The sequence below is a fragment of the Ornithorhynchus anatinus genome, chromosome 3 (genome assembly GCF_004115215.2).
Source record: "Ornithorhynchus anatinus isolate Pmale09 chromosome 3, mOrnAna1.pri.v4, whole genome shotgun sequence".
Classification (NCBI taxonomy): domain Eukaryota; kingdom Metazoa; phylum Chordata; class Mammalia; order Monotremata; family Ornithorhynchidae; genus Ornithorhynchus; species Ornithorhynchus anatinus.
The window spans coordinates 84,824,400-84,837,762 of NC_041730.1; the positions used below are offsets into that span (position 1 = coordinate 84,824,400).

General features: G+C 43.0%; 1 protein-coding gene across 6 annotated transcripts in view; it reads left to right on the plus strand.

The window, feature by feature from the left end:
- The window catches only part of MICU1 (mitochondrial calcium uptake 1), a 229,136-nt gene that overhangs the window by 40,606 nt on the left and 175,167 nt on the right, over positions 1–13,363 (plus strand). For all 6 annotated transcript variants that reach the window (XM_029060404.2, XM_029060405.2, XM_029060406.2 and 3 more), the window contains exon 2: positions 9,419–9,580. In XM_029060404.2, coding sequence (XP_028916237.1) covers positions 9,420–9,580 — 161 coding nt within the window. In that variant the 5' untranslated portion in view covers position 9,419. The remainder of the gene's footprint in view (positions 1–9,418; positions 9,581–13,363) is intronic.

Genomic DNA, 13,363 nt, shown 5'->3' on the forward strand with positions numbered 1-13,363 from the left:
GGTTGGGAGAGTACGATATAACAGTAGACACATTCCCTGCCCACAGTGAGCTTATGGTCTAGTTATGTTCATTAACTTCCCGGCACACTGCGACTCCAAGATCAGAGATGGGCTAGGGCTTCTGAGTTTATTCACAACTGACTTCAAGCTGGTTAGGCCTGCCTGTGGTGGAAGTGGCTGACTCTCTGGACTGTAAGTCTTCATTTCATTCATTCATTCATTCATTCATTCAGTCATATTTATTGAGCTCTTACTGTGTGCAGAGCACTGTACTAAGTGCTTGGAAAGTACAATTCAGCAATAAAGAGAGACAATCCCTGCCCATACTGGGCGTACAATCTATAAGGGGAGGGGGGGAGATCCTATCCTCCACTGCATGAGGCAACCACGATTAGAGAACTTCCTTTCTAGGAGAAGCAGCATGGCCTAGAGGAAACGAGCACTGGCCTGGGAGTTAGAGAACCTTTTAAAAAAAAATGCTATTTGTTAAGCATTTCTATGTACCGGGCACCGAAACACTTGAGTAGATACAAGATAATCAGGTTGGACACGGTCCCTATCCCACATAGTGCTCACCATCTTGATCTGCACTTTACAGATGAGGTAACTGAGGCACAGAGAAGTTAAATGACTTGCTCAAGGTCACACAGCAGACAAGAGGCAGAGCGAACATTGGAAGCCAGGTCCTCTGACTCCCTGCGTTTTGGGTTCTAATCCTGGCTTTGCCTCTTGTCTGCCCACACCGGGTTTACAGTCTAGAAGTGGGGAGACCAATATCAAAACAAGTGAGCAGGCATCAATATAAATAGAATTATAGATATATACACATCAAAACAAGTAAACAGGCATCAATATAAATAAATAGAATTGTAGATATATACATATTTTTATGTAAGTGCTGTGGGGTGAGGGGGAAGAACAAAGGGAGTGAGTCGAGGTGATACAGGAGGGAGGGGAAGCTGAGGAAAAGAGGAGCTTAGTCTGGGAAGGCCTTCAGGTAGGGCTTTGAAGGGAGGGAGAGTGATTATCTGGTAGATTTGAAGAGGGAGGGCAATCCAGGCCAGAGGCAGGACGTGGGCCAGAGGTCGATGGCGGGATAAGTGAGAACGAGGCATAGTGAGGAGGTTAGCAGTGACAGAGGACTCCCCCTCCCCTCTTCCCCCTTTCCCCATTCCCCTCCCCTCAGCACTGTGCTCATTTATGTATATTATTTATTACCCTATTTATTTTGTTAATGAGGTGTATATCTCCTTGATTCTATTTATCTTGATGGCATTGTCTTGTTTTGTTCTGTTTTGCATTGCTGTCTGTCTCCCCCGTATAGACCGTGAGCCCATCATTGGGCAGGGATTGTCTCTATCTGTTGCCAAATTGTACATTCTACACTTAGTAAGCACTCAATAAATATTATCGAATGAATGAATGAATGAATGAGAGGAGCGGAGTGTGCAGGCTGGGCTGTAGAAGGAGAGAAGGGAGGTGAGGTAAGAAGGGGCAAGGGGATGGACAGCTTTGAAGCCAAGAGTGAGGAGGTTTTGTTTCACACTGGGGATTGAGACTGTGAGCCCCACATGAGACAGGGACCATGTCCAACTCCATTTGCTTGTATCCACCCCAGCGCTTAGTACAGTGCCTGGCACATAGTAAGCGTTGAACAAATACAATTACTATTGCTGGATTCTGTATTTACTGAGCATCAAGTGGGTATACCTCCCCAAGATGACCCTCACTAAATGTTGCTGCTACTGCTACTATTATTTAAGTAATTACAACGTAGCTAAAGTCTTAGTGAGCCATTTTTGTGGCTAGAAAGCAATGTGGCCTAGTGGAAAGACCCCAGGCCTGGGTGTCAGAGGACCTGGGTTCCAATCCCAGGGCTGCCAATTTTCTTCATTGTGACGCTGGGCAAGTCACCTCTCTGTGCCTCATTTTCCTCAACTGTGAAGTGGGAATTCAATAATTCAGTTCTTCCTCCTCCTTAGTCTGTGAACCTCATGTGGGACAACCTACCCCACTCTTAGAACAGTGCTTGTCACACAGTAAGTGCTTTACAAATACCATAATGAATCAAATAAATTTGGGCTAAATAGCACAGAGGTACCAGCTGAAGCTAGAAACCATTTAGCAGTATACCAGAAGGCAATAAACGTAATTTTGTTGACCGGATGAAAGATCAGTTTTGTTTAATCAATCAATGGTATTTGTTGAGAGCTCATTCTGGGCAGAGCACTATACTAAGTACTTGGAACAGTACAATACAACAGAGTTGGATATGTTCCCCGCTTGCAACAAGCTTCATGATATGACTTGAATGAGTTGTCCATTATAGGGTTTCTGTGGAATGAGAGTGCTTCCAGAGTTATCATTTTGTGATGATGGAAAATGTTCATCACTTCAGGGTTATCGTTAAAGACTTTACCCCTATCACTTGACTTATATTCTCTGCACAGGGGGGAAATGTACACTTCTCAGCACAGGCTTGGTAGCCAGACTGGACACTTTCCTCATTTATTCTGACAATGGTTTCACTTTGACCTATGAGGGAACAGTTTTTCTAGGCATGGGCATTAATCTGCTAAAGCACACTGGAAATAAGCCTGCTTCTTCTGTACAAAACTTAATGTCTGATATAAAGTTGTAAATTCTGCAAGTAGGTCACTCTAATTGACTGTTCCTGGTTGGACTCAATCACCTGTTATTGCTTTGATGGACAATATCTAATTTGCTGTTGAGAAGGCCGTGCAGAAAATGATTCTATTGGCTTATCTAATTTCTCCAAGAATTTCTATTTGGGGATGAAGGTAGTGTGGTTCCCAAACTATCAAAGCTTCAGAAAAGAAGAAAGGAAATACATTATACCAGTTTCAAAAATTATGTTCATGCCTGGGATTTTTGTAGCACATTTCCAATAGAGGCCTCTTTCCTATATTTTCTGATTCCTTTGAACCACACATACGGTAAAGGCTGGAGTTTTCCCATTCTGGTTTTACAGATGGGGAAACTGAGATCCTAGGTGGCTTTGTTATAGGGTACATTTCCAAGTGCTTAATTCAGTACTCTGCACACAAGTAAGCACTCAGTAAATGCCATTAGTTGATTAATTGATCAAGATTTAATATAACACAACCCTGCAGAGCTGGGACAAGCACCTACATCTTTTGATTCCCAGACCAACACATTATCCATGGTCTTATTTTTTAGTGTCAGGCAACCTTCAGAATCATCCAGGTTTATTTTTCCTTCTACACTATTCCCTCTGAAGTTTTGTACTTGTTAAGATACTTATTTAGTCCTCAGTGAGCTGCGTTATTTAGGTAGAAAGTAGAAATCATGGAGGGTAAAAATAATGTAGTGGATCTGAATTGAATACTTGTAAAAGTTCTGTAAATACCATTTCCTAATACCAAGTTTGAACTTTGTGTCCATTTTTACCCAGAAGCCTCCAATACAGCATTAGGAGCTTGACCAGTTGCTTGGCCTATTTTTCTCTGTGGGCCTTTGCAGCTGCCATATTCAAATTTTGCTATCACGGTTGAGAGGACAGCATTTCATCTTGCATTCATCCCAGTGCTTAGCACATAGCACTTAAAGAAATGCCATAATCATTATTATATATCATTTGTATTGAAGGAACCTTTAAAAATCACTTACTGAAATAGACAAGGGATGGTGAAGCCTCATGAACTGACGATTTGCAAATCAGAAGCATAATATGGCCAAAAGCTGCCAATCAAAAAATTCTACTAACTGGCACTGTATAAATAAAATCCTATTGCACTTTCCCAAGTCCATAGTTCGCTACTGTGCACACAGAGTGCTCAATAAATAACATCAATACACACACACACACGCACACACTCTCGCATATGCTAAGGGTGGGCATAAAAAAATCATAGTTACTAGAATTTACTGAGTTTCAATGGCTTAGGATGTTGCAAAATTACTTGGGAAAGGCTTATTGGAGGAAGTGAAATTTTGGAAGGGTTCTGAAGATGGGAAGAACTGTGGCCTTTTGTATTTGGGGAATGAGCGAGTTAGCTGGAGGAACAGATTGCGTGAGGGACCGGAGGCAGGGGAGTCAAGATTGAGGTATACCTAGAAGGTTGGCTTGGGAGAAACAGGGAGGGTATTGGGGAATAGTAAGTGAGGAGACCAGATAGGTAAGGTGGAGTGAGTTGATGGAGACCCCTGAAGCCAATTGTGACAAGCCAATGGGGCGATTTGAGCGGAGTCGTTGGCCAAGATGATGATCCATGCAGCAGCAGATCGTGTTTGCAGGAGAGGGGAGAGGCTGAAATCAGGGAAACCGATGCCATGATAAAGCCAAAGTTTATGCCAGGGCAGTGGAAGTTTGGGTGGAGAAGAAGGGGTGGCTTCTAAAGATACTGTGTGGGAAGAGCCCGCAGGATTTGGCAGCGGAGTGAATATGAGCCTTGAAAAAGAGTGAGGAGTTGAGGATGACACTGGGGTTTTGGACTTCAGGGACCAGGAAGATGGCGGTGTGCCCAACTGACAGGAGTTCAGATCATGACTGTCATGTTGAGTTTGAGGTGCTGGCTGGGCAGCAAATTGGAGAGGTTTTGGATGCAAGAGAAGATGTGCGGGATTGTAGATCAGATGATTGTTCGGGACCAGAGCTAGATTTGGGTGCCAGGCTTGTAGAGATGGTAATCGAAGCCTTGTGAGGGGATGAGCTCCTAGGAGAGTTAGTTTAGTGCCTAATGGTTTGAGCAATACCCCATGCGCTCCCTCGTCCTTATCAGAGGGACACTGGGGGCCTCAAGAGAGTAGTTGGGCTGGGGTGTAGCATTCTGTGAAATCCATGAAAGAATTTTGCATATTAAGCCCATTTGTTGCCAAAGAGATCACAGAATAGTACCTAGCCACAATACAGATGGGATGCACAAGTTTTATTATGCTAGCCAAGTATCAATTTTTTCTTGAGCCAACCATGCTGTATTATGAAGTGATAGAATAACTGTAGCTGTTGATTAGTCCTGCTGAATTTTATTATTCATTTGTTAAGATAGCCTGGTGTTGGTAAGTCTGAGTCATAGTCTGGTGAGTGGATACAGCACGGGCCTGGGAGTCAGAAGGTCATGGTTTCTAATCCTGGCTCTGCCACATGTCTGCTGTGCGACCTCAGGCAAGTCACTTTGCTTCAGTTACCTCATCTGTAAAATGGGGATTGAGACTGAACACCCCACATTGAGCAGGGACTATATCCAACTCGATTTGCTTGTACCTACACTAGTGCTTAGCACCATGCCTGGCACATAGTAAACACTTAACAAATATTATTATTATTAATATCAATATTTTAAAATATACAATCTAACCAAGTATAGGCATCCCTTGCGATAGTAGCAATATGTTCTCTCCAAATGGGGCTATATTGGGTGGCATGTTTTCCCGTACACTTGTATTATAAATTAGGATCTGTTCCAAAACCTCTGGAAAAATCAATCAGTGGTATTTATTGAGCGCTTTATTATGTGCTGAGCACTCTTGGGGAAGAACAATACAACAGAATTAGTAGACGTGTTCCCTGCCCAGAATGATCTTATATACTGTTAACATGAAGTCTCATTAAACTGCTGTTTAATCCACATTAAAGTAACTCGAACATCACAACATCAACTCTTGAGGAGTTGACGTACGATTATGAGTCTCTGCAGGAGGCTGTAGAAGCCCCAGATTGTCCTCTGGTAGTGCTTTTCAACTTGAGAGGAATAAGAGACAAATACAATTCTAGGAAATAAAAGGAGCTTGTCATATTTAGGTGAGACCCAAGAGGGACAGAGACTGTGTTTAATTCACCCCTGTGTATTCTCCCCCGAGCTTAGTACAGTGCTCTGCACACAGTTAGCACTCATTAAATGCTATTACCACTGCTACTAAAACTACTAGCAATAACCTTCTTGTCTTCCTAAAGTATCTGATAGCAAGCCAACTCATTCCGAACATCTCTTCATGCCTTTGAATTCCTCCATCGGGGTCTTCAAGCATTTTGATAAACTGACCCGCTTTATTTCAAATTGATCCAAGATTTCCTAATCCCTAAATCTGAGGTGGTCTCGCCACTGGATTGTGGAGATGTCCAACAATAATGGCTGAATCCCGAAGTAGTATATATTGTGGGCTGACTTTTCGGCTGTTTAGAGCAGAACCTTGAGAAAGAAATTCTTCCCTGTCGATTCAAGTAAAGCCAAGTCAGATGGTGTGGGGGAAGAATGGAAACATAAGAAATGGGGCTTTTTGATATGTTGGCGGAGAACATATTTGAGAAGGTATGCCTTATGCCAGATAGAGGATTAAGTTGGATTTAAAACAGAATGGAATGGAGGAGGACTTCCTGTTTCTTCAAGGCAAGAGTTGAAGGCTGCAGGCATTTCGCAAGTGCCTGACGGAACAAACCAACCTAGAATAGTTGCTGAACTGAAACGCTGTGGTTGGCTTGTAAGCCACCTGTGAAAACTCATACACCCTATTTATTGCTCATCCCTAGACTAAGCCCACTGTAGGCCGGGAACGTGTTTACAAAATGTGTTACATTGGACTCTCCCAAGGGCTTACTGTGGTGCTCTGCATACAGTAAACACTCAATAAATGTGACTGATTAGCAGGTAGACGATAGGAATAGCAGGCTCTATGTGCACAGCAGGGGAACTCTTTCCAATTCATAATCTATTCAAAGCCAATTGCAAATAATAATAATAATAATGTTGGTATTTGTTAAGCGCTTACTATGTGCCATGCACTGTTCTAATCACTGGGGTAGATACAGGGTAATCAGGTTGTCCCATGTGAGGCTCACAGTCTTCATCCTCATTTTACAGATGAGGTAACTGAGGCACTGAGCAGTTAAGTGACTTGTCCAAAGTCACACAGCTGACAAGTGGTGGAGCTGGGATTAGAACCCATGATCATATTATACTGTTCACTTTTCATCCTTTGACACTAAATATGACTTTCAGTGTAACTGGAGACAAGGGTGAGATTTCTCTTCTTTTCAATGAACATTCCGTTGCATCTCAGTGAACCTCCTAAATTTGAACATGTATCAATCATACTTATTGAGTGTTTACTGCGTGCAGAGCACTGTAGTAAGCAGTTGGGAGAGTACAGTATAACAATATTTTAACAGTTAACGTCAGTGGAGTGCTGGTTACTCCACACTAGCTCGCATATTCATTGGACAGAAGTCAGAACTCTTGACTTTGCCCTGTGTCTGCCCCAGTGGTGGTAGTGAGGGATAGGGCTAAGGACTGAGAAATGCAAAATGGGTCAATCAGTCATATTTATTGAACATTTACTGAGTGCAGAGCACTGTACTGAGCACTCGGGAGAGCACAGTACCATTCATTCATTCAATAATATTTATTGAGCGCTTACTATGTGCAGAGCACTGTACTAAGCGCTACCACAGAATTAGCAGACACTATCCTTATTGTTCATCTCCTCTTTTCTATAACTATTGAAGCAACGTTGCTGTATAAAAACTTATTGGCACTCTCTAATGTGTCTGCTGGTATTTGCTGATATTATCAAGGGACTGCAGACCCAGGTCTTTGCTACTGCCCAGGGCTTATCCTGTAGATACTTAATCAGGTTGGTGTTGACATGAATTGTGTCAGCGTTTATTAAGTGGCTACATTCTGGTTTTCATCAAAACAAGGACTCTTGGAAGTCACCTAATAGAGTTCAGCCATTCCAGGGGATGTTCCAGAGAAAGAAGGAAATGCCACTGCTGAAATTAAATATAAATTACTTCAATGTTAAAGTAACTATCATTTGGGAGGCAGAGTAAATCATATTGTTGGTAGCATTGTCAGCCCCATTGATATTTATTTTGTGCTTAAAGCCCTCTGTCAAAAGCTTCCTTTTGAAATCTTTCAGTTCATTTCCCTGGGCCTCAGTTTCTCATCTGTGAAATAGGGGTTAAGACTGTGAATCCCATGAGGGACAGGGACTGTGTCCAGCCCGATTTGCTTGTATCAACCCAAGCTATCCACCCAGGTTTCTAGAACAAATTCCACAAATATTATTATTATTTTAAAAACTGCTTTAGCAAGAAGAATGTACGTTCTTTTTAATGTGTGGGTCAGGGACGAAGAGCAAGTAAGTGGCCGAGCAGGGAATAGATAGTAACTTTTGAGTGGTGACGGCAAAGTACAAATGGCACACTAGGGAAGTCTGGAGCTTCCTAGGAAGGTTTCAAATGGTCCGTGAAACCTTGGACTTTCAAAACTAATTGACCTGAAGATTTAGATGAAAAACACTTGATTGATTTGTTTCAGAATGATCACAGTTACCATGGCAGCACAAAACATGATAACATGGGATGAACGCTCAGGTGTCTCTTTTACTCCTGCACTAATCAATCAAGTAGTGCTATCTATTGAGTGCTTCAGTGCAGAGTAGTGAACAGAGCACTTGGGAGAGTACAGTACAGCAGAATTAGAAGAAATGTTCCCTGCCCATAACGAGCCTACAGTCTAGAGGAAGAGAGAGACATTAATAGACAGACTGACACCACCTGAGAGTGCCTTTGAGGCTATAAGTCAACTGTTAGGAAAAGGAACATCTCATGTAACTTGACAGACCCTCTCCTGGCTAATTGTAGAACAATAACAACAAAATTGAAAGCAGTGGTGACTTGGCATTGCTCTGCAATCATTGGTATTTAATGAGCGCTTACTGTGTGCAGAGCACTGTATTAAGCACCTGGGAGAATACAGATTAACAGAGCCGGTAGATGCAATCTCTGCCCACAAGCAGCACTGCAGAAAGGATGTTGTTGCAGAAAGACCCTGTGGGGAATAAAAATGGTGGGCAGTGAGGGACAGTGGTGCAGAGTCGGCGGGGCTCACAAACTTGGAGGGGGACTGGGTAAAAATGGAAATAAACTCCTTTTTAAAAATGGTATTTGAGGGCTTACTATGTGTTGAGCACTGTTCTGAGTGCTGCAGTACAGTGGTCAACCCTGTCCCACATGGGGTTCACAGTCCAAGTAAGAGGGAGAACAGGATCTTGAATCCCCATTTTACAGTTGAGGAAACTGAGGTACAGAGACGTGAAGTGACTTGCCCAAGGTCACCCAGCAAGCAATTGGCAGAGCCAAGATTAGAACCCAGGTCCTCTGACACCTACATCTTTGCTCTTTCTTCGAGGCCACGCTGTTTCTCATGGGCTCCTAGCATTCAGTTCAGTGTAGTTGGACTTAATTTAGTCAGTCAATCAATTGGATTTATTGAGCAGTTACTGTGTGCAGGGGATTGTACTAAGCTCTTGGTAGAGAATAATGTAACAATACATGGACACGTTCCCTGCCCACAATGAGTCCAGAGTAAATTTTTCAATTCAAGCCATTTTGCCCCCATTAGAGAGGAGTAACATTCCCTCTTTTTGTTCACAGGATGTTTCGCCTTCGTTTCCTCCCTGCTGTGGCAGGATTGGCCGTAGTCTCGCGACGGTATCACGGGGCAGCCAGGCCTACCCGGAGCAGGCGTCGATTGATAGTGGCAGCTTTACTGGGAGCCTCCGCAGTCACGGCGAGTAGCGGTCTTCTGTGGAAGAGGTAGGCAGAGGCACCTGATCAGCTTGTTGCCCCTCCTGTGTCTTCTCTTTCCTACATTCCTTTTCCCTTTCCCATAGCCCATGAAAAGGATCGTGTCAAGGTCCAAATGAGGGTCAGAATTTCTTGCCAAAATAATCTGGCAATCCCAACTTGGTCTGTGAAATATGATGTTACACAGGATCTCAATGTCATGCCAAACCAATAAACAAGTTGAGAGGATATGTCCTGGGAAGAATTTCAGACTCCAGGGATGAACCTCTTCGTAGAAACTTTGACAGTATGAGAGAAGCAAACAATCAATCAATCAATTGCTTTATGCAGAGCACTGAACCATGTGCTTAGGAGAGAACAACGTATCATATGGATTAAAAAATTGATGGAGGAAAGGAGTCAATTTTATTTCATTGAGTGCTTTCTATGTGCATAGCACTGTACAATATACAGAATTAGTTGCAACTTCCTTACCCACAGTGTTTACAGTCTAGACGGGGAGACAGATATTAACATAAATGAGTAAATTATGGTTATTTACATTGTGTAAATCCACATGAAGGCGCAGTGCAGAAGGGAATGGGAGAAGAGGAAATAAAGGCTTAGTTGGGGAAAGGCTTTTGGAGGAAATGTGCCTTAAAAAAGGCTTTGAAGGTGGGGAGAATGATTGTCTTTCAGATATGAAGAAGGAGGTGTTCCAGGCCAGAAGTAAGATGCGGGCGAGAAGCAGGTGGCATGATAGATGAGATCGAGGTATAGGGGGTAGGTTGGCATTAGAGGAGCAAAGTGTGTGCTGGGTTGAAGTAGGAAAGCAGTGAGGTAAGGTAGGGGAGGGGTCAAGGAAATTGGATGTTTTAAAGTATACGGTAAGGAGTTTCTCTTTGCGGTGGTGGATGGGCAACCATTGGAGGAGGAGTGGGGAAACATGGACTGAATGTGCTTTTAGAAAAATGATCTGGACAGCAGGGTGAAGTACAGACTGGAGTGGGGAGAGACAGGAGGTAGGGAGGTCAACTAGGAGACTGATGCAGTAATCAAGGTGGGGTAGGGTAAGTGCTTGGATAAACATGTAGAAGTTTGGATGGAAAGGAAAGGCTGTATTTTAGCGATGTTGTGACGGTTGAACTGACAGGATTTAGTGACAGATTGAATAGATGAGTTGAATGAAAGAGATGCATTGAGGATAACACCAAGGTTACAGGCTTGTGAGACAGGAAGTATAGAGGTGCTGCCTACAGTGACGGAAAAGTCAGCTGGGGACAGGGTTTGAATGGGAAGATAAGGAGTTCTCTTTTGGACATTTTAAGTTTGAGATGTTGCCAGAATACCCAAGTAGAGATGTCCTGAAAGGAGGAGATGCGATACTGCCGAGGAGAGAGATCAGGGGTGGAAATACAGACTTAGGAATCATCCATGTAGAGATGGTAGTTGAAGTCATGGGAGTGAATGAGTTCTCCAAGGCAGTGAGTGTAGTGGGTTGTTGCACTTTTGTAGATCATGATCAGAATTTTTCAGGGAGAGCAATTTCTTGAAGCGTTCCATATTTTTATATTGATGCCTACCTACTTGTTTTGTTTTCTTGTCTGTCTCCCCCCTACTAAACAGTGAGCCCTTCGTTGGGTAGGGAATTCTCTCTATTTTTTTGCCAAAATGTACTTTCCAAGCACTTAGTACAGTGCTGTGCACACAATAAGCAATCCATAAATACTATTGAATGAATGAATGAATCTAAGCTAAAGTCACTATCGGCAGCCTCTGGCTTTCACCACGTGGTAGACTAGAAGACAGTGACAGGGTACTTGGTCATTCCCCTATTTGTGCTTACAGTTTGCCAAACCTCTTAATAATAATAATAATAATAATGATAGCAATAGTATTTGTTAAGAGCTTACTATGTACCAGAAACTATATTCAGTGCTGGGGGAGATATAAGTAAATTGGATTGGACATTGTCCCTGTCCCATGTGGTGCTCACAGTCTTAATCCCTTTTTTACAGATGAGGTAATCAAGGCACAGAGAAGTGAAGTGACTTGGCCAAGTCACCCAGCAGACATATAGTGGAGCCAGGATCAGAACCTGGGTTCTTCTGACTTCCAGGCCCTTGCCCTGTCCATTAGCCACACTGCTTCTCTGAGACCTCTTGGTCTCAGAAAGAGAACATAAATGAACCCAGGAGTGATATTGGGAACACCTGATCTGGATTTTGAAAGAGTGCCTGAACCAGGGCATATGGTTCAGTGGATGTCTGGACTCAGTGCTGAGGTGGCCTTTGGAAGTTTCCAGCTCTGCTTGGGTCAGTGTGAAAAATGTTTCCAGACCAGTGCCTTGCACAAGAAGAGACTAAAGCTGCCACTTTCCCTTGAACAGGGCCCAATATGAAACCATTCCATGCTTTTGAAATACGAATATTGCAGGTTTTGTGGGTGTCCAATTAATTGAATGGGAAAGCAGTGGGAAGCCTTCTGGCCTGCTCTATAATGAGACTAAGCATCCAGTGCAGATATGATTCCAGAGGTAATGGCATTTCTTATTTCTATATCAAATATGAACACATTACCTCTCTTCTGGTAGGTATTTCCATCTCAGTGGACAAACTCAGGCTTTAAGTTTTGGCTTTCATGTTGGTAGGTGCAGTAATGAGACTTCTTATTGTTGCCAGGCAGTATTCTGTGTGACCTTGGGCAAGTCACTTCACTTCTCTGTGCCTCAGTTACCTCATCTGTAAAATGGGGATGAAGAGTGTGAGCCCCACGTGGGACAACCTGATTCCCCTGTGTCTACCCCAGTGCTTAGGACAGTGCTCTGCACATAGTAAGTGCTTAACAAATACAAATACCAACATTATTTTCTGCTCATTAGCCATGAAAGTTGATCTGATTTAAATGTTAAGATTTTCTTGGCACTATTCTCATTCCTTTCTGATATGTCATTTTTCCTTGGAAAACCTCTATTGATTTCAAGGCCTGCATACAAAAAGCCTCGGCTACTTTATAATCAGGTACATTTTTATTGCTCCCTTTGCCTTGGAGTGTCCTACAGGGGTTGTCAGTATGGCTCCATTGGCTACTTATAATCATCTGCATTTTTATTGCTCCCTTTGCCTTGGAGTGTTCTTTAGCAGCTGTCTGCATGGACTGGAGTGCTCGCATTCCTGGATTTGAAATGCCCCAACCCCTCTGTTGATAAATTAATCCGGGATTTTTTTAATGAAAATGGGGTGACTTGGAAAGAGCACAGGCCTGGGAGTGAGAGGACCTAGATTCTAATCCTGGTCTGCTGAGTGATCCTGGACAAGTCACTTAACATCTCTGTGCCTCAGTTTCCTCAACTGTAAAATGGGGATTCAGTATAGTAATGATGGTATTTGTTAAGCGCTATGTGCCAAACACTGTTCTAAGCACTGGGGTAGATACAAGGTAGTCAGATTGTCCCATGTGGGGCTCACAGTCTTAATCCTCATTTTACAGAGAGGGAACTGAGGCATAGGGAATTTAAGTGACTTGTCCAAGGTCACACAACAGAAGAGCGGCGGAACCAGGATTAGAAACCATTACCTCTGACTCCCAAACCAGACTCTTTCCACTAAGAGTGGAAAGAGTGGAAGGAGTTACTCTTTCCACTAAGTCTTGCTGCTTCCTGCTTCAATATCCACCCTCCTTCCTACTTAGACTGTGAGCCCTATGTGGGAGAGGGATTGTGCCTGACCTGATTAACTTCTATCTACCCTAGCTCTTAAAACAACGCTTAATGCTTAGTAAGCGCTTAACAGATACTATAATCATTTATATTGT